The sequence below is a fragment of the Pipistrellus kuhlii genome, unplaced genomic scaffold (genome assembly GCF_014108245.1).
Source record: "Pipistrellus kuhlii isolate mPipKuh1 unplaced genomic scaffold, mPipKuh1.p scaffold_m20_p_10, whole genome shotgun sequence".
NCBI lineage: Eukaryota > Metazoa > Chordata > Mammalia > Chiroptera > Vespertilionidae > Pipistrellus > Pipistrellus kuhlii.
The window spans coordinates 6384264-6409513 of NW_023425405.1; the positions used below are offsets into that span (position 1 = coordinate 6384264).

The 25250-nt window shown below is 38.4% G+C and overlaps 1 protein-coding gene across 4 annotated transcripts in view; it reads left to right on the forward strand.

The window, feature by feature from the left end:
* CPED1 (cadherin like and PC-esterase domain containing 1) overlaps positions 1–24914 on the forward strand; it is a 270687-nt gene extending 245773 nt beyond the window's left edge. For 3 of the 4 annotated variants that reach the window (XM_036425416.2, XM_045576312.1, XM_045576319.1), the window contains 2 exons: positions 1338–1484; positions 22927–24914. In XM_036425416.2, coding sequence (XP_036281309.1) covers positions 1338–1484; positions 22927–23145 — 366 coding nt within the window. In that variant the 3' untranslated portion in view covers positions 23146–24914. Of the gene's footprint in view, positions 1–1337; positions 1485–3760; positions 4046–22926 lie in introns of those variants that run through there. The other variant, XM_045576316.1, reaches the window with a different exon arrangement.
* Positions 24915–25250: the final 336 nt, after the last annotated feature.

A 25250-nucleotide genomic window follows, 5' to 3' on the forward strand; every position in this document is an offset into this window, starting at 1 on the left:
CCTTTATTTGGGGGGAAACACTCTTCTTTGAATGTCACATAAAAATAGTTATGTGAGCACAGTGGAGATAGAAAATTAGACTTATTTGTACTGCTTTTACTTTTCTGTTGGATTAACTAAAGCAAGCACTTTGCATGTTTACATGGAGAATGAAAATAATGTTCTTTAGAAAAGGCAGAGAGAGTGCAATTCCCTCTCTTTGTCAGAATGGGTTTGTCAAGAAACAGACACTAAGGTGGGGTGAGCAGAGAAGGGGGTTAGAGGGAGAGCACCTGGGAAGACTAAAGGGAAGAGGAGTAGGCAGGAAGACTCAGACAACAGCACCCAATGTGTATCACTCAATCTTGCACCAGATGTTTTGTAGTTACTATGTATTGGGACCTGTGTTTGGGTGCAATGAGTCTGACATGAAGGGTGTGGAAGAAAGAGGAAGAGACTCAGACGACAGGTCAGTCTGAGAAAATGTTGGCCAAGCCGATGAGGAATCCTGAGCTAGGGTAGAGGAGGAGTTTCTCCTCTTGACAGTAGACCTGAACTAGAACTCCAACCTTGGACATGGGAGGGAAGGAGGGAGGAAGAAGGAAAGGAGGGAAGAAGGGAAGAAGAAATATGACCCAGAAGCAGCAGCACTCAATTCTGCTGCTCCTAGAAGCACACTTCCTCCCCTCCTTTCCCACCCCCTACTGGCAGTCCTGTCTCCGCTTAGGAGTCACCTCTCCAAGCCTCTCTGTCGAGCTGTTCCCTTACACCTGGCAGAGCTATTCCCTTTGCCCTACTAGCCAGAGCCTGGTGGGTTTGCCTGCAATGAAAGACTTAGTAAATGTATGCATGTCTTTCTCCTATTAGAATGTAATGTCTTAAGATCAGGGCCCATGATTTATTTATTCTTGTATTCTTATCTGTTGGCACAGAGCTAAACACTAAACTATATTAATTAATATTCAAATGAATAAAAATCCAAATAGATGAGGATAACCTTTGTGATTTCAAATCTTGGCTTTCAAATGGAGAATTTTAAGATTTCAAAGGATCTTTATGGGCAAAACAAAACAAAAAAACCCTGAATGACTTTTTATGGTAGGGAAAGTTCTAAACTGTAAGTCACTGTACATATTAATGTATTGCTGTTTTATACATACACAGGTGTTTACACTTATATTTTGAATTAAAAAAATTAGAACACCTCTTTATTTAGGAACTATAGGTAAAATTAATTCTTTATCTCAAAATAAAACCAATCTATAGGAAAGATGCCCTTTACACAATTTCTATCGGATTTAGTACATCGTAAACAATGCTCTTAATAAAAATTCTCATTCTTCTGCTTTGCAATACAGAGGGAACTTCAGAACTTATGGAAAGAAAACGTGATTATTCTGGACACTGCAAAGAAGTATGGCTACGAAGTGGTTGACACCTTCACGATAACCATGGGCCGCTACAAAGAGTTTCTGCAGGGAGCCTGTGGGTGCCATTTTCATGAGGTATTTATTCTGGCTTTCTGGCTTTTTTAGGTTTTAATTTTTTATTGTGTTTTTAATACCACCGTCAGTCTTATTTTACATTAAAAAACTATGTCAGGAAAAGATGAAGTGATTTGTTCATCACTCAGCCGAAGCATGTAGTAATCACAACTCAAGGCTCTGCAAAATGAGGTGTTTTTTTTTAAATTTTGTGTTTGCATAGACACTTGGAAACTGAGATCTCAAGTCAATGCAAGAAGGAGATGGCAACTTGGAAAGCACCTGCCTAACAGATGCTGAGCCTTCCCTGAGGAATGGTGTCCCACACTGTGGCAGATTCCTTTAATGGAGGCAGCTTGAGGATCCAGAGCAGTGGTTCTCAACCTTTCTAATGCCGCGACCTTTAGTTCCTCACGTTGGGGTGACCCTCAACCATAATTATTTTTATTGCTACTTCATAACTGTAATTTTGCTATTGTTATGAATCGTAATGTAAATATCTGTGTTTTCCGATGGTCCTAAGCTCTACAGCAGCGGTTCTCAACCTGGGGGTCCCAACCATAAAATTATTTTCGTTGCTACTTCATAACTGTAATTTTGCTACTGTTATGAATTTTAATGTAAATATCTGTGTTTTCCGATGGTCTTAGCGGTTGAGAACCACTGCTGTAGAGCCTAAGACCATCAGAAAACACAGATATTTACATTACGATTCATAACAGTAGAAAAATTACAGTTATAAAGTAGAAACAAAAATAATTTTTTGGTTGCCGAAACCGGTTTGGCTCAGTGGATAGAACATCAGCCTGCGGACTGAAAGGTCCCAGGTTCGATTCCGGTCAAGGGTATGCACCTTGGTTGCAGGCACATCCCCAGTAGGGGGTGTACAAGAGACAGCTGATCGATGATTCTCTCTCATCAATGTTTCTAACTCTCTATCCCTCTCTCTTCCTCTCTGTAAAAAAAATCAATAAAATATATATTTTTTTAAATAATAATTTTATGCTTGGGGGTCACCACAACATGAGGAATTGTATTAAAGGGTCAGAGCATTAGAAAAGTTGAAAACCACTGATCCAGAGTATTTAATATGATAACTAATTAATTATCTTCCTCCTTTGGAGTAGTCAATGCACAACAGGAGGGCCTATCTTTTGACTAATTTTCCCCCCTAGTGGTGAAAATTATGTTCTTTGTAATAAGTAATTAAATAGTCTTAGCTGATAAGATGATAATAGAAAATAATTTTATCTTTTTTCCCTTGTCCTTTCAAATCCCCCTATGTATTATTACCTCCCTACCTCTTGAATAAAATATTGGTAAATCCTATAATTTGAAAACCACTTTCAGATAACCAAAGGACTCCCATCATTTTCAAGCACAGAAGAATATCACTTCAATACCAAAATTGCCCAGGCCTGTGTTTATGCCCACGTAAATCTCTTCCCCAGCTTCATCTTGAGAGCCTGAAATAGGAGAGAGGGAGTCAGGGACTTCTTTCCTATTTCCCTCCTCTTCTTCTCCCACCCCTCTTCCTTGGGTCAGGTTAGGGAGGACATATGAAGGGCAACAAAAATCTTACTTGACTAGCATAAGCATAATCATCAGTGTGCTCTCTGGGGATAGAATGCTAATTCTGTTTTAGGGTGCTTTTGTGCACTCCTTGAAGACAGATCTCACTGGGCCCCCCAGAGATAACTTTCTGGGTAAAGGCCAATCCCACTTACCGCTGCTTTCCTTCCTTGGCCCTTTGACTTCCAATTGCCCATCCTCCTGTTGGGAGTGGGGGGTGGGGGGGGCCCATTGTCCCTCTAGGCATCCTCTTGGAAGATATTCAGAATGGCACTGGGCTTGCTATATTCAGATTTGGACCATAACAAACACCCATGAATCCGTAGCTCCAGGTCAGACCTCTCTGTTTCTTGCTCTTTCCTATTCTCGCTTTCCTCTCTCACTTTCTCTGCTACAGGGAAGCTGAACGTTAGCCAGTGTCTTATCCCAGTCCTAATTAATGCAACCCAATCCCCAACATGTCCATCTCTCCAAGTTGGTCTCTTGAAACCCCATCTCACTTTAGCTTAGAGCAAGGCTGGAGATGCTCCCCAGATGGACGAAGACCACAAAGTATTTGGAAAACTTCTCACATAGATTTTCTCGCTCTTCATCTTCATTTCCCAGTTCTTTTCATGAAACAAGGGTTTGTGAAACCAGATGCTCACACTTTTGCATGTTTTGCATATATTGTCCAGACGTTGCTTTGGAATGTGCAGTTATGTGGCTACTGTTGTTTGCTCTAGGTCTCAGGAGCATCCGCTGGAACCGTGAAGGAGTTTCTCATTTGACCATCCTGTCAGATATTGATTCACTCATGGGTTATTGTTTTTTCTTGCATGGCCTCCTTTGTAAACCAGAATGCAGTCATTAGTGAGTTGGCTAGTGAGATGACAATTAAAGGTTTCTTCTGATCCTATTTTTCAGCCATAAGATGACTGTCAGAAACTATCCTGGTCCTCTGGTTTAATGAATACCCAAACATTATTGACATAGATTGTATTCTCTACGAATGGGTTCATATTATATTTTCATATGACAAATGGAACTGCATCTCAGAGAAGTGAGCTCCCGTACCCACAATAGAAATCATTTTGAGTTTTTAATCTAGCAACATGCAGCATGGCCATGTGGATGTAGACAGATTTTAAACTATAAGACACTGTGTGTCTACTCATTTCTCCCATAAGAAAATATGACACTCTTTGGGTGCCTGTCCTAATTTGCAAAATGTCAAGACTTAGAAATACAAGTGCAGGCAGCCTGAAAGAAGAAAAAACAATGAATTTGTATTGGAGACAACCTGGTATCAGAGTTGGTGACAAAAACAAGCCAAAAGTTGCCAACTTGCAGAAAATGGAGACTTTGAAAGATGATACACAGATCATTGTTTCTGGTTGTTATTTGTTTGGGTTTTTTGTTTGTTTGTTTGTTTTTGTCTCTTTTGGGAGAGATTCATTTATTTTTATATAATACGCCTTCAATTAGTAATTGGGGTGAGGATACCTGTTTTTCCTTTATCAGCCGTAGTGCTTCTAAAAAGAAGTCCTCCAATGATTTCCAGCATGGTTCTAATTAAAAATAGAAGATGCCCTTCCCACATGATTGCATTACATGTATCTCCTGCTATGGCACAAGTAGTTGACACTAATAGTCATGGAATTCGAGGAGTACAAAAAAAAAAAAAAAAAAGACTCTGAACCATCTAAGCTAGAAATCAGCTTATAATCATTACTAAAACACCATTATTAATTGCATAACAATGACTTAAGCATGCCAGGTAAAATTATTTTACTTATCTGATTTTATTTAACTTATCTGGTTTTGGGGTTCAGATATTATGTACAATTTTTTTTTTCTTAAACCCTATTTTTCATGTATACTGTCTTCGAGGCAGGCTATGTAGGTATGCCCCAAATCATCTCAGTTGATTCTGGAGCATGTTATCCATTCTGAAGTTTCCATGTTCGAGAAGAAATACTTCTAAGAGCATTTGCCTTTCTAGTTACCACACAGACCTGATATGATCGTCTTTCTCAAATGACTCCCTTCATCACAAAGTCTCAAAGCTCATTCATCACTTAGGCATACTTGTTGCTTAACTTTTGAACAATTTGTACCACTTGTACTTCAGGAAGTTGCTAGTGCTGACACAGATGTTTTATGCTCTTTCTAAACCATCACCCAAGATCTTAAATCACTGTTAGCTTATTACAAACAATCAATAAAATTCTAAAACTTCTTGCAAAGAATGGTGTGATGACAAGTGTAGCAAGCCAGAAAACAGTAGGTTATTGGTCTCAGGCAAAATGTGTTAAAGGGTAGAAATTTCTTAATAACAACCTTTTTTTTTTCTTTGTGCTCATCTAATGAGCTGGCAAAGAAAGTTGTCATATAGTAATCAAAAGATTTAAAATCAGCTGTAAGAAACCAAAAAAAAATTCAGTTGGAGAGCCTTGTATCTGCTGGTGTTTAATTAAACCATTCTCACAATCAATTCAGACACCTGAGGATTGGTATAACCTTCATATAGCAAGATGTGAATGTGACCTCTTTGATTTGTGGTGAGAATTCGAGCACAGACATAACAAGCCTGCTCCAGTGGTCTCTTGTTGCTATGGTTGAGATTAAAGGGTTTGGGAATCTCTTTCATCTGTCAAGGCACCAAAAGAGAATATGTTGCCACCACACATCTATAACATTTCCCAACTGGTGTGCATCAGTTTTGACTAACATGATTCTGCAAATGAAAAAAACAGGTATATCTCTTTATGGGTAGAGATGGAGTTTTGTTTGCTCAATGTTTATACAGGACAACAAACTGGATCCAGGTAGAGCTTGCCCAAGAGTGGTTTTGGATGGTGCTTTAGTTATGTTGAAAATATCTACTGTCAACAAGACAAAACCTGGAAAGGTTACAAAACTATTATCAGCCCAAATTTAGCTGCAGAAGGGGAAAATCCACAACTAATTATTATGTGACTAGAAGCCCAGTGCACAAATTTGCGCACCAGTGGGGTTCCTCAGCCTGGCCTGCAGGATCTGGCTGAAACCAGCTCTCCAACATTTCCCAAGGGGTCCGAATTATGAGAGGGCACAGGCCAGGCCAAGGGACCCTACTGGTGCACGATCAGGGCCAGGGACACAGGAGATTGGCCAGCTGGAGAGGGACTGCAGGAGGGCTCCAGGGTATGTCTGGCATGTCTTGCTCAGTCCTGATTGGCCAGACACCAGCAACAAGCTAACCTACTGGTCAAAGTGTCTGCCCCTTGGTGGTCAGTGCACATCATAGCAAGCGGTTGAGTGGCCTTAGCATATCATTAGCATATAATATTACACTTTGACTGATTGAATGGCCAACCAGTCAACCAGACAATTAGCATATTAGATTTTTATTATATAGGATTATTAATTAATCTAATCCAGCAATTTCCCCAAACTTTTTCATCTTGTGGCACATGTAAATTAATTACTGAAATTCTTTTGTTTGCTGATCTGACAAAATAATATGTATAATTTTGATTCGTTGTGCTGGCTATTGTTATTTTTCAATTGACAATCTAAGAGAAAAGAAGTCAATGCCCCTGACTAAATAATAAGGTATTGCATGTTTTGAAATTTCTTGTGGCACGCTGGTTGAAAATCACTGGTCATATTTCAGTTGTATAGAGTTTATATGATATCTCTGTTTTCTGGCAGATATAGCTACAGATTTTGACTCAGCAAAAAAAGTCAAAACAAAACAAACCCTCTGGCATCATGCCCAGCTTTCACACCTGCAAATTGCCTTTGATTCTGGCACCATGAAAAGAAGATATTTTCAGTTCTTTGTCAGAGATGATTTTTCATCATTATTAATCTTTATTTTATACTCATTATTTAATATATATATATATACACATATATATATGTATATATATGTGTGTATATATATATATATATATATATATATATATATTATATATATATCTTTATTGATTTCAAAGGGGAAGGGAGAAGAAGAGAGAGAGACATCCATGATGAGAAAGAATCACTGATTGGCTGCCTCCTGCACATTCCCTATTGTGGATCGAGCCTGGAACCTGGGCATGTGCCATGACCAGGAATGAAACCATGAGCTCCTGGTTCATAGGTCGATGCCCAACCACTTAGCCAAGTTGGCTTGACATCATTATTTAATCTTAATTATTAGTAAATAAACAAAAGCTTATCTGGTCTAGAAATGTTTTCTTTCTGTATTATTGGCCTAAAGCTTTTCTCTTTGTACTTCAGACTTTAAAAGTTTATCATAAACATAATGAAGAAAAAGCCTTTAAATTTATCTATCTAAAAAAAAAAAAAAAAAAACCTGAAATAATGACATTTAGAGAAAAAAGAGCAACTGACCCAAATAGAGTTATCTTATTTATATAGCAGATGCCAAATTTTAACTACAGCATGGCTATCTATAGTAATAAAAGGGCAATATGCTAATTAGACCAGACATCTTTCAAACATCCATCTGGATGTCCTTCTGGACAAAGCTGAGGCAGAGACCATTAGGGGCAATCAGGCCAGCAGGGGAAGGCACTTAGGGGCGCCCAGATCAGCAGGAGAGCAGTTAGGCATCGATCAGCCTGGCAGGGGAGTGGTTAATGGGTGATCAGGTGGCAGGAAGGCAAGCGATTGGGAGCCAGCAGTCCAGAATTGTGAGAGGGATGCCCGACTGCCATCCCAGATTGGAGAGCGTTGAGGTTGTGCAGTGGGCCTCTAGTTTTTAATAAATTAGTATAATATAATGACAATTTAATTCATCAACTTTTTTGGTGTCTGTGTAAACATTGTATTAACTGCTATAAACTGAGCCAGGAGAAATTCCCATTAGCATCTCAAACTAAACATGTCCCCAAAGAAAGAAATAATATTTGAATTTATTCTGTTGTACTATCATTTACAAACCAGACTCATCCTTTATTCATCCTTCTCCTTCTCCAGCCCCCTAACAATCTCCAACCAGCTAGTTACCAAGTGCTTTTTACCTCCTAAATATTTTTCCAAGTATTTTTCCTACACTTGTTTATTCTTTTACTTTATCATCCCATGCTTATTTTGTGTTCCAGTTATTGAGCTAAGTAGTAGCGGTGCAAAAATAAATAAGACATACTCTCTTCCCTTGAGATAGTATACTTGGAGGGGTCAGGCAGAAAAACCCATATTATGAAACATGTAAAATGGCATGTTAGAAATATAAATAGAATATTGTAATAACATCAAGAAGGGGTACCTAACCCAATCTGAGGACTGAGTGAAACTCTCCTTGAAAATTTTCCAAGTTGATCGTTAAAGAATGAGTAGACCCTAGTCAGGGTAACAGGGTGATGGCCAAAGAAGGCCCTTCCAACCCTATGGGACATTATGAACCAAAGTAGTTTTGAAATAGCCTAATGTTCTCAGGAAATCACAAGTAATCCTGTATATTGTAGAACATCCTATATAATTAAAGGGTAATATGAAAATTATTCCTTTGACCTGAGTTCAACCAGCATGTGGGGCCACCCTGCCACTCACCCACGGCCCCTCCCCCCAGCTGGCCCAGCCAGATCGGCCCCTATCTGGGCAGGCCCTGGACCCCACCCATGCATGAATTCATGCACCAGGCCTTTAGACAATTATAAAAAGGGATTGGGAAAAGTGAACTAGGGTCCGTTAAGAGGTTAGACTTTAGCCTGTAGGTTATAGAGAGCCAATGAAAGGTTTTAGAGAGAGAAGTGAGATAGCCATCTCTTTGTTTCAAGTCTGATAACAGTGAGGAGAGAAATTTAAAGAGGGCTCAGTCAGGGAGAGAAGTTAGGAGACTTTTTTCAAAAGTCGGGTGAGAGGTGATAAAAAGCTCACCCAAATAAGAACAGAGACAGCAAACATAAGGTAGAAACAGACAAATACAAGCCCTAGATCTTATCTGTGGCACGAGGGCTCCAAAAAATACAAGATAATTCCCTCCTTAGGTGATGGATTAGCGAGCTCAACTGGCAATTGAGAGAAAATAACTGGGAAGGTACCAGCTTCGGGAAAAGATGATGGATTCAGGTTCAAACATGTTGTGTTTGAGGTGCCTGCAGGATATCCAGGTGAGATCTCTCACAGGCAGTTGAATATACAAGTCTGAAGCCTGAGAGGCAGGGCGAGGCCAGAGATAAAAATAGATCATCCAGAGAAAGTGAGCAAAATAAGAAGAGTCGAGGAAGAACCTTTTGGAAATGCCAACATTTAAGCAATTTGGTGACATAGGAGCATTTGGATTTAGACAATGAACGTTCAAGGAAACTAGCAGACTGTGGTGACATGGAAAGCTCAAAAGTGAATATTTGTGAGGCTGAAATAGGGCTTATGTTGTATCATGTAATAGATAGGTCTATTAAGATGGAATTTTTAACTAGTCATTTATTTCGGCATTGGGAAGGTCCTTTCTGATCAAATGAAGAGTAGTTTTGGTAAAATTTTGTGGGCCAAAATTAGACTACAGTAGACTAATAAGGTATCAGGAATGAGAAAAGGGAGCTGGTAAAGCCTTTCAATAAGTAGTAAATAAGAAATATGGAAAGTATTGGAACAGAAAATTGTCTAGAGGCAGTTATGGGCAGAGGAGGCATTGTCAATAGTAAGGAAATAGTAAGACTATAGGAGGGAGTAGGGCTGGTGGAACAAGGACCCTGAATACACAGGAGAGGACCAGGCCAAGGACATTGGTGAATAGCTGGCAGGATGTTGATTAATGAACAAGGTGAGCTGAAGGGTTTCTTCTTCCCTGGAACCTTCACTTTCCACTACTTGAACTTATCCTTCGTGCCCTACTGGGTTAGTATTTCTACTTCAAATCTGAGGTTGTCATCTAAAATCTTTTAATGGCTCTGTAAGTAGAGGTGTTACAGAAGTTTTCACTGCCTAACATTCCTCCACCTTTTTTGGGAGGGAAAGTGATTCTAGACAGCTTTGTGTGTTTTTAAGTAAAATAATTAGTGCTCATTCCATCATCTGCAAGTGAATCCTAGTCTGCTGTGTGGGATGATGATTAGAGATCAGTGCCAGGTGAGGATGAATTCATTAGCTATAAGGGAGTCTAGTGTTTTCAAAAAACCTGTTTTAAATCCTGTCAGAGTCGGCATCTGCCTGCCTGCCAGTACTCTAAGGGGTTTGGGAAGAAGTTTAAGGGTTCCACCTAAACTTGGGAGCATCCTGTATTGAGTGGTGGTAAGACCAATTATACCAGGGTCTCTTCCTTCAGATGGATAGTTAGGTGGAGGATGAGCAAAGAGAGAGCCCATCACTCTGCACTGAATGAGTATGTTGACTCCAGGAGGCAGCTCCACTTGCCAGCCGCAGCAGTGCGGGAACCTGGAGTTAGTAGGCCTAAGAAAAAGATGTTGACCCAGCACTATTTCATGTTCTTTTAAATAAACCCTCACTTCTGGGGGGTTTAAGGACATTTCCCACTTTATGTTTTAATGTTCAAGCCTGGTGAAAACAGGATCTGTGGTTTAGGAAACACTGTATTTGCCTCCACTTAAAGGATTCTCAAATAATATTAGTATATTAAATGATCCCAGAAGCCCTACAGCAAAGAACTGTTTAGCTCAGTTTTTCCCAAACTTCTTTGACCACAGAACCACTTTCCTTTTTAAAAAAATAACTATTAACACTTCACTAAACATACTTTGGGGGAAAACTAGCCTAACGAGTAAGGTCTAAAATGGTGCGTGGAGTATACAGATAGGCCACAAGCATTTATCTTTTCTTCTACTTGAAACTCCACCAAAAAGCTTCTAAAAACAAGAAGATATTGAACACAACCCCCCCCCCCCCAAAAAAAAAAGACATCCTAAGAAATAACTCATAACAGATAAGAAATCCAAGTTCAATTTAGGAAGTTTGACAGCCTGCGAAGGAAGTGATCCTGCAAAGTGTCTTGAGAGAAGAAACACCATTGACAAGTGCAACACAGGTGCTCTGAATGGCCAGACCTGAAGGAGCCCCGCCCTGAGGAAGGCAGGCAGGGGTGAGGTACAGGTCGGAAAAGAGTAGGTTAAAAGTCTGTATGCAAAAGTGGTGGACCCCTCATCCCTCACCCTTCATCCCACCGGTGCAGTCAAGAACCTACATCCATACACATCATTTCCTTTAAAATTGAACAGCAGAGTCTGGACTCTGAAACAAGGTACAGTAAAGAACACATGAATCTGGAGGCTGGAATCAGAAAGATGAAAGTGAAAGTTGGGACTGGAAGGGCGGAATACCTCAACTTCTTCCCAAACCCCTAGAATACTGGTGGACAGGCACATGCCACCTCAGACAGGAGGTTGGCCAGGAAATTCAGTGCCAGTAGATCTCCTTGTAAAAGACCATGGTAGAGCTGAACAGAGCCCTACAGTGAAGCCAGCAGTTGCAAACATGGGCTCACACACAGTTTCTAAGTCACATTTTGGTGCTACATTCTTCAAAAGAAAGTACAAGGTTAAAAGAGATAGATGGAAACAAATACCTGCGAGTTCAGAACAAATGGATTGCAAAACCCAAGATGCAACATCTAAATAGAGCAAGGTAGCAACTTAGCTTAAGATCCATCAGACTATTGAAGGCCATCCAAATAATAAGAATTCACTGATACGAATATTCAGCCACTTAGGAAAAATGAGTTTAAAACAGGGGAGTTCCTTTCTGGGGAACTGCATAGGAGTACAAGGTAGAACCAGCAGTTTAACACTAAATCAGTAAACTGCTGGTTTGTAGCTCTGTATAATCAGCCTCCCCCCGTCAGAGCAGAATTTGTTCCCAGACCAGGGAACTGAGATGTGTCTCGAGACAGGATATAAAAGGGCTCAGCTGCCAGAGTAAGAAGAATTGGAGATTTTGAGGGAGGGTGCAAATCTGAAAATACCAAGAACAAGAACAAAAAAAACAAACAACAACAAAAAACCCTCATTCCTAACGAAAACTTTTGTCCTTCCCTCTAATCCTCAGCATCTTTGACCCATTCAGAGTTGGACTCCCTTCAGTCAGAGCATAGCTTATTTCATGTGGCCATACTGAATTAAATATTTGGGGTGGTGGTGAAATGAATTCTTTATCTTTAAAAAATTGCATGATTTCATGAAATGGAATTACGAATGACAAGGACGGGATTCTAGCTATTGCTCATTCTTTTATTTTTACGCCATTTCTGTGAATTCTTAGGCTACTCTTTGAGCTGGCCATAAATTTGTGACTGGATCTGAGATGAAATATCCTGCCTGCAGAATGACTACACCAAATACAGAGGACTTCAATTACAGACATTTATCTGAAAAGTCTGCATTATTACCATTCTGCCTGGTCAATGTCATGTTTTCCAACCTTAGGAAGCCATAACCCTCATTCCTCTTCAGATCCCACTCGAGATTGTGAAACATGCTTGTAATCAGAACAACTCCCCTAATCCCGCCTAGAAAGATTTTGGAACATTTGCACCGTGGAACATTGTTTCCTATTTTGTTCTGTGGCTCTGGAACCACATCAGAAGCTCCTTGGGTGTAATTCAGGTCAAGATCAGTTTTAGCAAAGGTATTCGCTTGTAATCTGCCTGACACTTTTCCAGCTCACCGAGCTTTCCGTGTCTGCACTGGCTTTTTGAAAATTCAAAGTTGTTGCCGGGCAGCAATTACTTGACATGGTCATACATTCATTCTGATGAGTATGTATGGAAAATCCATTTTGAAAGTTGATGTCACATGCCTCTAGCAATAAAAGTTGCAAGGTTACTTTTGTTGTGGAGTTTATGGCATTTTTTCCTTTGTTTCAGAAGTCTTACAGTAGTAGCCAACAGACAAAACCAGTCACGTTGAATTGTGGCCATTGGTATGCCTTCTGAAAGGTCTGTGTCCCCAAGTCCTTAATTATGTAGAGATGTGGAAATAGCCTCCATCATAAACTGGGAGATCTTTAGCATATAAGAAACCTATGAAAATATAAAATTTACTTCTGTATCCAAAATCACAGAATTTCAATTCTTATTACACTGAGTCAGAGAAAAACTTGATCATATACATATCCTCTAATATCTTACATTTACATAACCTGATTTCAGCTCCAAAATTACTCTTTCCTAACTTTTGATAACTAATATATTAAAATACACCATGTTTTGAAATGTTGTCTTCTTCCCTTGAAAGTCTATTTCCACATGAAACAATCTGAACTTGAACATTGCTGTGAGAAATATTTTATTATTGCACCCATATTTGTTATTATAAAACGATGTTGACCTAACAGTTTATCACACTTTCTGGAGAACAATTAGCCTTCACTATCTCTTCCTAATTTTAAGTATAATTTGACCCAGAAAATCCAAAAAGACAAACAACCAACATCAAAAAAACGAAAGACAAGAGGTTACTGTAGATTGTTTTAAGTGCCAAAATAATGTCACTTAACACTACCTAATTAAAATAATATAATCCCATATGTTTATATAATTAATCATATGCAGTAGTTTCTTATCCTATTAGGTAGGCATGACTCTCTCAGTGGTGAAGTCATAAGAACCCAAATTTAGAGAGGCACCTGGAAGTGTCAAACTATTAGAATTTGTCTCTGATTGAGGTGACCGCTGTGTACACTTCATGTACACACATGTAGAGTCTGTTATCTCTGGTTCAAGGCTTAAACCTCTCACTGCTGCTTTCTGATGGCTCCTTGTTCATATTATTACTATTCTGCACCAGAGGTAAACTAACCTTTGTATTACTAGCCGCTCTCTTTCAAAGTCACATTCTAGTTGACACTTCAGTTGGACTTGAATAATCCCAAATGGTCCTCTGACTTGGGGAAGGACCCAAATGGGCACATTTCCACGCATGAGATCAAAGGAGAGGAGCAAGCAGCTCTCTATGGTCCAGGTCTCCAACACTTTCCACAGGCATAACTTTTCCAAACCCTCAAAGTACCGCCTACTCATTCCCCTCCACTTTAGAGCCTCTGAAATAAGGTAATATTCTGAAACTCAGATAGAACCGGGTGGCACCAATGCTGGGCACTGAGTTTTACAAATAAGTTCAAAGAGCTAACAGCCATGTGAGGAGATTATCATGCCTGTCATAAATCAGCACGAAGTCTTTTTCATGTGCGAAGGAACTATTCATCGCATGGAAACAGCCCCGTGCCTGACCTTGAGAGCCAGTCTCAGGCGATGTCATTGAAGTCATTCCATTCTAGTTCTAGTATCTCAGACAGGTGTCTTTATACAGTACCCTTGAGGGTACGGACCATGTCTGAATTTCTCCATGTGTTTCCCAATGCAGAGATTAAATCTGGAGATTAAAGCATGGATATAGTATGGAAAATGATATCATTAAAATGTAATGTTTTAAGACACAGCATCATCTTGCTTCTCTTCTACTCTTTCTCTATTCAAAGGGATTGCATGAACTTTTGCTAACTCTGAAAATTTTTAAATTAGTATATGTAATAAAAACAAAAACAAAAATCCTGCCTTACACTACAGGTGTCCCCCAAAAATGCATACACATTTTGAATGATTATAAAGTCGGTGTTTATTAACATACAGTTCATTTTCAAAATTTAAAAGAATCTATAGAAGTGAATACATTTTTTGTCTATGCCTGTTTTTTTCAAACTGGTGACCATTCTGGTCCAAGCACTGCTGATAACTCGAAGCAGTGGAATCGCAAACATCAAGAATCATTTTATTCAGTATTTGTGCGCCCTCAGTTCATCAACTGTTGCTGGTTTGGTACCTTAAGATTTATTTTGTATGTATCCCCATAAAAGAGTCCAATGGATAGGTTTCCTTTGTTCAAACAGTTAAACCTGAAAAAAGAATGAAAGCTAAGTGAATTATCAGCTGTTAAAGTGTAAGTACATTTGGGAGTGGGGGGAGCGGGAGAGAGAGAGAGAGAGACACAGGGAAATGTTTACACACTTTGAATAATTATAAAGGCAGTGTTTGTACTTCAACTGTGTTTTCAAACTTCCAGTAGCATTTTAGGATAAATTTCCTTTTGTTCAATGCTTAATCTGGCTGAAAAGAAAGAACCATCCATTGAGCCATCAGCTGGTAAAAACCTGTGCATATATGTTTTTGGGACACCCTGTATATACACTTCCCAATTCCCACCTACTTCTCTGTTGGAAATGCTTCTGGCCATTTGATAAATAGCTCCATTTTAAACATATACTCTTGATTTTAATCCCACATAATTAAAACTATTACACTGTCAAATTTTATGGTCATTGGATTTATATAACATTGGGCTTTATTTAAAACTACCTTATTTTTTAAATTAACATTTTAAGAAACAGTAGCAGTTTATGAAATGCATTTTAATCTGCAGTATGAGCATTCCTATTCTTTTTCTCTCAGTATTGGATTCTGCTTGTGCTTGGCTTATACAACCAACAAACTGAGTCTGTGATGGGTTGATAGTTGCTCTAATTCATATTGATGAATGAATGTCTGGTATTAAAAGTCCCCCTCATTACTACTTTTTTTTTGTTTTTTTTTCCTTCACAGATGGTCTTGATTTTTTTCTTACATTTACTCTTAAAGATGTATTTTAGAATTTCTTTGTTAAGTTCCTCCCAACTCCTACTGGGATTACCATTGTAATAGCACTTTGATTAGTTTGGGGGGATTTGACTTGGTATGTATTTCTGTTTGTTTATGTTTTCTTTTATGTCTCATTAAACTTTTTATATATTTTTCACCTGCATCATTTTTTTTCATTTTTTAAAATATATTTTTTATTAAATTAATGCTCCCCCCCTCCCGTACATATCCTCCCTCCCCAGAGTTTTGTGTCCATTGGTTGTACTTATATGCATGTATACAAGTCCTTCAGTTGATCTCTTATCTCCCCCAGATCTCCCCAACCTCTCCGCTGTAATTTGACAGTCTGCTTGTTGCTTTACTGTCTCTATATCTATCTTTTGGTTCTTCAGTTTATAATGTTCTTTATCATCCATAAGTAAGTGAGGTCTCTCTTTCATTGACTGGCTTGTTTCACTCAGCATGTTATTCTCCAATTCCATCCAGGTTGCTGCAAACGATGAGAATTTTTTTCTTTTTTATGGCAGCATAATATTCCATTGTGTAAATGTACCATCGTTTTTGGATCCAATCATCTGCTGATGAGCACCTAAGCTGTTTCCAAATCCTAGCTATTGTAAATTGTGCTGCTATGAACATAAGGGTGCATATATCCTTTCTGATTGGTGTTTCTAGCTTCTTGGGATATATTCCTAGGAGTGGGATTACTGGATCAAATGGGAGTTCCATTTTCAGTTTTTTGAGGAAGCTCCATACTGTTCTCCAAAGTGGTTGCACCAGTCTGCATTCCCACCAGCAGTGCACGAGGGCTCCTTTTTCTCCACAACCTTGCCAACACTTGTCGTTTGTTGATTTGTTGATGTTGTCCATTCTGACAGGTGTGAGATGGTACCGCATTGTTGTTTTAATTTGCATTTCTCTGATAATTAGTGACTTTGAGCATGTTTTCATGTGCCTCTTGGCCTTCCTTCTGTCTTCTTTTGAGAAGATTCTATTTAGATCCATTGCCCATTTTTTAATTGGGTCATTTATCTTCCTTTTATTAAGTTGTATAAGCTGTCTGTAGATGTTGGAGATTAAACCTTTATCAGTGATAACATTTGCAAATATGTTCTCCCATACAGAGAGCTTTCTTGTTGTTTTATTGATGGTATCCTTTGCTGTAAAAAAGCTTTTTATTTTGATGTAGTCCCATTTATTTTTCTCTTTAGCTTCCATTGCCCTAGGGGCAGTATCAGTGAAGAAGTTCTTTTGGCATATGTCTGAGATTTTGCTGCCTGTGGATGCCTCTGGTATTTTTATGGTTTCCCATCTTATGTTTAAGTCCTGTATCCATTTTGAGTTTATTTTTGTGTATGGTGTAAGTTGGTGATCCAGTTTCATTCTTTTGCATGTATCTGTCCAATTTTCCCAACACCATTTATTGAAGAGACTGTCTTGACTCCATTGTATGTTTGTGCCTCCTTTGTCAAATATTAACTGAGCATAGTGATTTGGGTTGATATCTGGGTTCTCAATTCTATTCTATTGATCTATATGTCTGTTCTTGTTCCAGTACCAGGCTGTTTTGAGAACAGTGGCTTTGTAATACAGCTTGAAATCTGGTATTGAGGTCCTTCCTACTTTACTCTTCTTTCTCAGGATTGCTGTGGCTATTCGGATCTTTTGTTGTTCCAAATGATTTTTTGAAGAGTTTTTTCTAAGTCAGTGAAATATGCCATTGGTATTTTAATTGGGAGTGCATTGAACCTATAAATTGCTTTGGGAAGTATGGACATTTTGATGATGTTGATTCTACCAATCCATGAACATGGTATGTTCTTCCATCTGTTTACATCTTCCTCTATCTCTTTTTTCAGTGTCGTGTAGTTTTCCATGTATAGGTCTTTTACCTCCTTAGTTAAGTTTATTCCAAGGTATCTTAATTTTTTTTGTTGCGATGGTAAATGGTATTGCCTTTTTAGTCTCTGTTTCTGCAAGTTCACTATTGGTGTATAGAAATGCTATAGATTTCTTGGTGTTAATTTTGTATCCTGCTACATTGCCAAATTCATTTATTAAGTCAATTAGTTTTTTAATGGAGTCTTTTGGGTTTTTTATGTACAATATCATGTCATCTGCAAATAAGGATAACTTTACTTCTTCTTTTCCAATTTGGATGCCTTTTATATCCTCTTCTTGTCTAATTGCATTGGCTAGTACTTCCAGTACTATGGCAAACAGGAGTGGTGAGAGTGGGTAACCCTGTCTTGTTCCTATTCTTAGAGGGAATGGTTTTAGTTTTTGCCCATTGAGTATGATGTTGGCAGTGGGTTTATCATATATAGCTTTTATTATGTTGAGGTATGATCCTTGTTGAGACTTTTTATCAGGAAAAGGTGTTGGATTTTATCAAATGCTTTTTCTGCATCAATTGATATGACTATATGATTTTTATCTTTCAATTTGTTTATGTGATGTATCACGTTTATTGATTTGTGGATATTGTACCATCCTTGCATTCCCGGAATAAATCCTACTTGGTCATGGTGTATGATCTTCGTGATGTTCTTCTGGAGTCGATTTGCTAGAATTTTGTTGAGGATTTTGGCATCTATGTTCATGAGGGATATTGGCCTGTAATTCTCTTACATTGAGTTGTCTTTATCTGGTTTTGGTATTAGGGTGATGCTGGCTTCATAGAAGTTTGGAAGTGTTCCTTCCTCTTGAATTTTTTGGAATAGTCTGAGGAGGATAGGTTTTAGTTCTTCTTTGAATGTTTGGTAAAACTCTCCTGTGAAGCCATCTGGCTCTGGGCTTTTGTTTGTTGGAAGCTTTTTGATGACTGTTTCCATTTCTTCCCAAGTTCTATTGAGATTTATAGATTCTTCCTGATTGAGTTTTGGAAGGTTGTATTTCTCTAGGAATATGTCCATTTCCTCCAGGTTGTTCAGTTTGTTGGAATAGAGTTGTTAGTAGTATTTTGTAACAATCCTTTGTATTTCGGTGGGGTCTGTTGTTATTTTACCTCTTTCATTTCTGATTTTGTTTATTTGGGTCCTCTCTCTCTGTTTCTTGGTTAGCCTGGCTAGAGGTTCATCTATCTTGTTTATCCTTTCAAAGAACGAGCTCTTGGTTTTGTTGTTCTTATGTATTGTTTCTTTGATCTCTATGTTGTTTATCTCTGCTCTAATTTTTGTTATTTCCTTCCTTCTACTTACATTGGTCTTTTCTTGTTGCTCTTTTTCTAACTCTTTGAGTTGTAGAGTTAGATCATTTGTTACCATTTTTTTCTAGTTTTTTGCAATAGGCTTGTAGGGATATGAACTTCCCTCTCAAAACTGCTTTTGCTGTGTCCCATAGATTTTGGATTGTTGTGTTTTCATTGTCATTTGTTTCCAGGATGTTTTTAATTTCTTCCTTGATTTCTCTGGTAACCCAGTCCTTGTTTAATAGCATGCTGTTTAGTCTCCATGTGTTTGATTTCTTTGTATTATTTTTATCGTAGTTAATTTCCAGTTTTATGCCATTATGATGTGAGAAGATGCTTGATATGATTTCTATCTTCTTGAATTTGAAGAGACTTTGCCTATGTCCCAAAGTGTGGTCTATCTTTGAGAATGTCTCATGTTCACTTGAGAAGAATGTATATTCTGTGGCTTTGGGGTGGAATGTTCTGAAGATGTCGATTAATTCCATCTGGTCTAGTGAGTTATTTAGGATTGATATTTCTTTGCTGATTTTTTGTTTAGATGATTTGTCGAAGGATGACAGTGGGGGTATTAAAATCTCCTACTATGATTGTATTGCTATTAATCTCTCCCTTAATGTCCTCCAGCAGTTTTTTTTTTTGTTGTTGTTGTTTTTGTTTTGTTTTTTTATGTATTTGCGTGCTCCTGTATTGGGTGCATATATATTTACCAGGTTAGCAACGGAATTAGGAAACCTGTCTTTTATTATTTCCCGGAAAATAGTTTCAAAGGAAACCAACTACACTAAGAGTTGCTGGGCCAATCCCTGGCATAGGCATGTAGGTGTCAATCTAGAAAAGCATTGGCTCTGCAGGTGGCAGTTGGCTGGCCCTCAGACGGGGAGGGAGACCCTCATCCCACCTTTCTTTCTGACCTCAGTGATTTACAAACAGAAATGCACGACCAAGTCTCCTCTGTGGAAAAGTGTGGCAAAGCATTGCCATTACTTCTGAGTGGCAGCATCTGCTGCAGCACACACACTGGGAATATGTAGTTTTGTGTGTCTCTGTGATGAATCGCATTCAAGATTACTACGTGCACCGTCACTAGCATTGTCCAACATATGCAATGCAACGTTACACGCAGCCCTGGAATCACACACAACATTAAAACAATCTTAGAAGTGCTATAACCTTTTGCATCAGGATGGCCCTTTTTCCCATTTCACATGTAATTGGCATGCAGACCATCCATGGAAGATAAAATTATATAAACAAAATTAACCTAATTCTGGCTTCAGGACGCTGTACTAATATTTTCTCAGGGCTGAATGTAATATTTGTGCTTAAGTGTTTCCTGAAATAAACTTTAAAAGTGTTCACTAATCTTGCTATCACTGAGAACAGACCTCCCCCAAATGGGCAAAACCTCCAGGAAAACATTGGTGCACCTCCCAGCCTATCATATGGAAAGTGATAGCATAACCGAACAGAGGTAGAAGTTGCTGTGTATAACAGCAACTTACAACCTTGGGGCCTGGAATACTAATCAGTGGCTAACTGGAAACTGAGCTCTAAATTACAATCCATAGGGATTGCTTACCGCAAACCACTGAGTTCACTGGGCTTCTTAAGGATCACTTCCTCAGAGGGACTGGTCATAAAAAGCCAAACCTCCCATAGCTATAGGAAAACAAGTCGTTTCTTTGGGGTTGGGAGGGTATAATTGGTTTCAAAACACATTAATATTGTATTTTTTTTCTTCAAAATGAGACTAGCCTCAACATTTATATGATTATGAAGTAATGCACATTCATTGTATTAAATTTTAAAGGTCAAGACCAAATGTGGTAGAGAATACTTTTTTTTTTTCAATGATACAAACAGAAGGTTTCTTTTCCCCCCCTTTTTTTATTGTTTAAAATATTACATACATCTCCTTTTTCCCCAATTGATACCCCCCACTCCTGCCCCCCAGGACAAGCCCCCACCAACCCAGTGTCTGAGTCCATTGGTAAATGCGCATGCATACAAGCCCTTTGACCTCCCCCACCCCCACCCCCTTCTCCTGCCTTCTCTTTGAGGTTGGATGGTCTGTTCAGTGTTTCTTTGTCTCTGGATCTATTTTTATTAAGAATACATTTTAAATCATCTCTGCAGTAATTTCTCCCCCCAATGATTGCTACTCTTAACATTTTAGTGTAGATCATTACAGAATCTCTATTAAAAGTATCTTCTAATAAGGTTCATGCTCACTTATAATATAACTAAAAATAGATATCATTTTTTCAAGTATTATATATTTTTGAACTGTTTTTATTGCATTCTCTTACATAAAATTAAAAATATGTGTTCAAATCATTATAAAAAATACTCAAAAGAATTAAAAAAAAACATATCAGTGTTACTTTCATTAGTCATTAGTAACTAATTTATGTGTCCATCTTGACCAAAATTAATGTCTTACAATTGCATTAACATGATGGAATTAATGATTTGTTATTCATTTGGAAAGCCAGTAAGACAGACCCTCAGTTTTGCAGACCTCAATTTTAACAGACTTAATTAACGGACAAAATTACTGGCTCATATGTCATATGTGAAAATTAACACCCTGTTAATTTTAAAGTGCTTTAAAACAAGTTTTGCTTATAATTAAATTAACAGGTTATTTGTCTGTTATTAGTTTTAACAAATTTTAGAGGAATGAACAAATGTAGGAGAAAACACTGTAGTAATTTCACAGACAAAAATAAATATTACATGTCTGCAACCATAGTCTACATATTTAAATCCAAGAGTCGCTGTTCGTAAACAATGTTCGGGGAATGATTAGCACGTGATGACACCGAATTGCACACAGTGACTGGTTCCGTTGTCGTGTGGCCTGACTTTCTGCAGCAGTTTAACCCGTGCAGGCCCATGTTCAATCTGTGCTGAGCCACCCCCAGCTGTGTGCTCTGGTTCACTCCTGGCAACTGATGAACACACGCATTTACTAGACCTACTCAGTATACATTTAAAGTGGCAGTAATGCATATAGAAAACTTTTCTGTGAAAGTAAATTTCTCATACACGCTTAATTTTAATTACACAAACGTGTCTACACAAGGAAAAAAATGGGTAAACAAATGTGTCAATTTTGAACATACTCATTTGGAAAACCTACTTCATCATATAATGGACTTTCAGCTTAAAAGGATGCCCCCTTGCCCATATTAGTCTGTTATATTGGGGCATTACTCTCATCCTATTCCTCCCCCCCTCTCTCCAATCTCTGTCTTGGTCCCCACCTAGTTCTCTCTGACCATTGGTGCTAATAACCTGAGTGACATTAACTCAGTGATGACAGCTGAAAAGTACAGGCTTTCAAAGGGGCATCTTTTTGTAAACAGTGCGGAGAGACAATGAACATGGCCTCTTTGTCCATGTGTGCATTGATAGCCATCAAATAGCTGTGAATAGATTCACAAAGAAACTAGTGTCCTCTGGGGAGGGAACTGAGCAATTGGAGGTAGAGGACAGAGATAGGAAGGGGGTTTATGCACCTCTTTATGCTTTACAAATGCTTATTATACTGCCGATTTGAAAAATGTGAATGAATGTACATATGTATTTGTATGTGTACAAACAAGAATAAAGTTACTAACTCCCTAGGGCACAGGCTGCTTCTTTGGGTTCCAGAATTTACTAGGTGCCCAGAGAAATGAAACCACTAACTGTAAACTGTGAGCTTATGCCGTGCAATGGAAAAACAATTTTACTCTGAAACTCGTTGCAAATGCTGTTCTATAAAAGGCTGTCTGAGAGACTGAGAGTGCCATGCTTGAATCGGTGGCTCCGCAGAGGCACTCCAGGCCTTGTGTGTGAGGGCACCCAGCCTGGAGGCGCACGCACACAGCAGGGTGGCAGAGAAGCCCCGAGGGAGGGCAAGAGGCAGACACTCTCACTCTGATCTCTGTCTTTTCTAAAAGCTGGGCCCTCCTGGTGCTTGGTGATGTATCAATAAATCCTATCGTGCCCTTTGGACGACATGCGTGTGATGCGAACAATGTTCATGTTCCCTGGTTAGTTACACTGCTCTGTGCAGGGCTCAGAGGCCCTTGCTATTTATTGCCTCACTATTTTATTTATTTATTTATTTATTTTTTGCTCTTGATTTGCAGGTAGTGAAGTCCAAGTTATCCAAAGAAAATCACTTGATTAAAATAAAACAATCAAGAAATCACACTGTGGGGAGCTATTTCAGCAACCAGAGCAAACTTCAGCAGCAACGGGACTCGCCGGTCAATGTTCAGTCGCCGTATCACGTCCGAGGCCCGATCAACCAGGTTTGCTCCGAAATCCTTCTCAGCAGGATGTGTGCGCCCACAGGAGCTGCCTGATGGGGACTGAATGTGGAACTGAAGACAAACCACTCCCCTGGATGATTGTCTAAGACCGAAACCTGTGCCTCCTGTGCTTTTCAGACTGACGACCCACCTTGATGCACACCAGCACACAGTCACACACCAATGCACATGTAGCTTTAAAAAAAAAAAAAGTAATGACACGTGTTCCTACCACTTTATAAAGTCAAGATGTGCACTCAAAAATCGGCTGGTTTTCCATGGGAAAGACAGAGCCAGGAAAAGGTTACTCAACGTATAATATGGACAAGAACCACTGTGGGCTAGGGATTGCATTGTGATAATAAAAAGAAACACAGCCACTTGAATTATGGGAGAAAGGCTAATGCGTTGAGGGTCGTGTTGTATTCTCTGTTGGCCCGTGAATACTGAGAAGGGTAAAAAAGCAATTACATTCCACTTGCAAGTAGGGACTGCGCTTGTGTCCTTCACCGGGAAAAAACGTGGCTTCAGCTTTGTGAATCTAATGCTTGCGAAAAACATTTTTCCTATGCTTTTTAAACATTATAATGGAAAGGAAAACAATAAGAATGTTCCACAAGGGAATTCAAATAGATTCTATGAGATGAGAAGTGTAATATTGGACCGTTAAAACACCAGGATGTTTAACTTTGCAGTCCTTGTCGTTTTCATAAACATTCCCTCCTACCTGCCCCTGAACTTGGATGGGCAACTGCAGACTGAGTTGAGTAAACATGTAATTTTTAATTGCAAAACAACATATAGTTCCCCATGTATGACTTTGTTTCATTAACAGTATTACTTAAGAAAGCTTTGGTTTGCCAACAGAGCCCTATATAATGTAAGGTTACAATTACATTTTATGTAAATATTTTGCCAGGGATTAGACATTCTCAAGTACATAGGCATTTATTTCCATAAAGCACATGTACATGTCCACAAATACTCCTACGTTACTAGTAACTATATTTTTATTTTCCTGAACAACTGTTTCTAATCCAAATTTAGAGTAGTCATATATTATTTTTTATTAAAACTGTGGCATACATATAAAACACACCTAAGTCTAGTATTTAGAACTTTTTCTTCTATATTTTCATTTCAAAATAGTAAATTCCTTTATTTTGCAAATGCTTGGTTGTGAGATAATATCTCACCCTAACAATGGTTTTTAAAGGATTAATTTCCTTTTGGGGGGAAAAGAACTGAGAGGGCTAATTCAACACATGGCTGAATTACCAAGTGTACAAATACCTCAATTGTGTTACCTTACTAAACATAAAACTATTTTGATCAGTGAGTTCCTTAGTATGAATATCCACCTCCTTTAAATACTCTATTTTTATATATATTTTTGTATGAAAGAAAGTAAACATGAATTTATATTTAACTGCCTTAAATTATATTTAAGCACAAATATCACTTGATATAAACAATACATATCTGCATCTGACAGATGATAGATTTTTTAAAAGAATGGTACAGGATTCACTTTTAAAGTGAACATGGTTTTTTTTCCTATTCTCTGCAGCTATACCATTTTTAGGTTTTTCCTTCATTTTTTAATGAAATAAGATGTTGCCAATTTATACAGCTTCTCAAGTTTTAATGTATTGCATTCTCTGTAACAGGATAATAGCCAGTGGCTGATTCTTGCAATTTACCATCAACATAATTACAATAACTGTCTACCTGACATTTGTCTGGCATTTAGCTCTTCACCATTGAAATGATCATGGATGTTAGACACAATTGTAATAACGTTATTAATAAATGTCTTAGTAGTATTCTGTGTTCCTAGAGTATCTTTTATTTTTCACTGAAATTATACAATCGTACAATGGTAGACACTTGGTACAGATATGATCATGCAGTTTCAACTATGGGAATGTGGTTTAATCAGATTACTATGCTCCAGCCCTGATAGTCTCTACATTTTCATCACATGAACTCCCTGCTGAACAGTGACCAAACCTTTTGAAGAGAGTTCTGTAACAAGCTTTTACCTTTTTTAAAGATAAGACACTGAAATGGTAGGAATCATTCTATTTTTATTTTTTTATTGAGGAGAGACATGCAGAGAAAGAGAAACATCAATGTTTGTTGTTCCACTTAGGTAT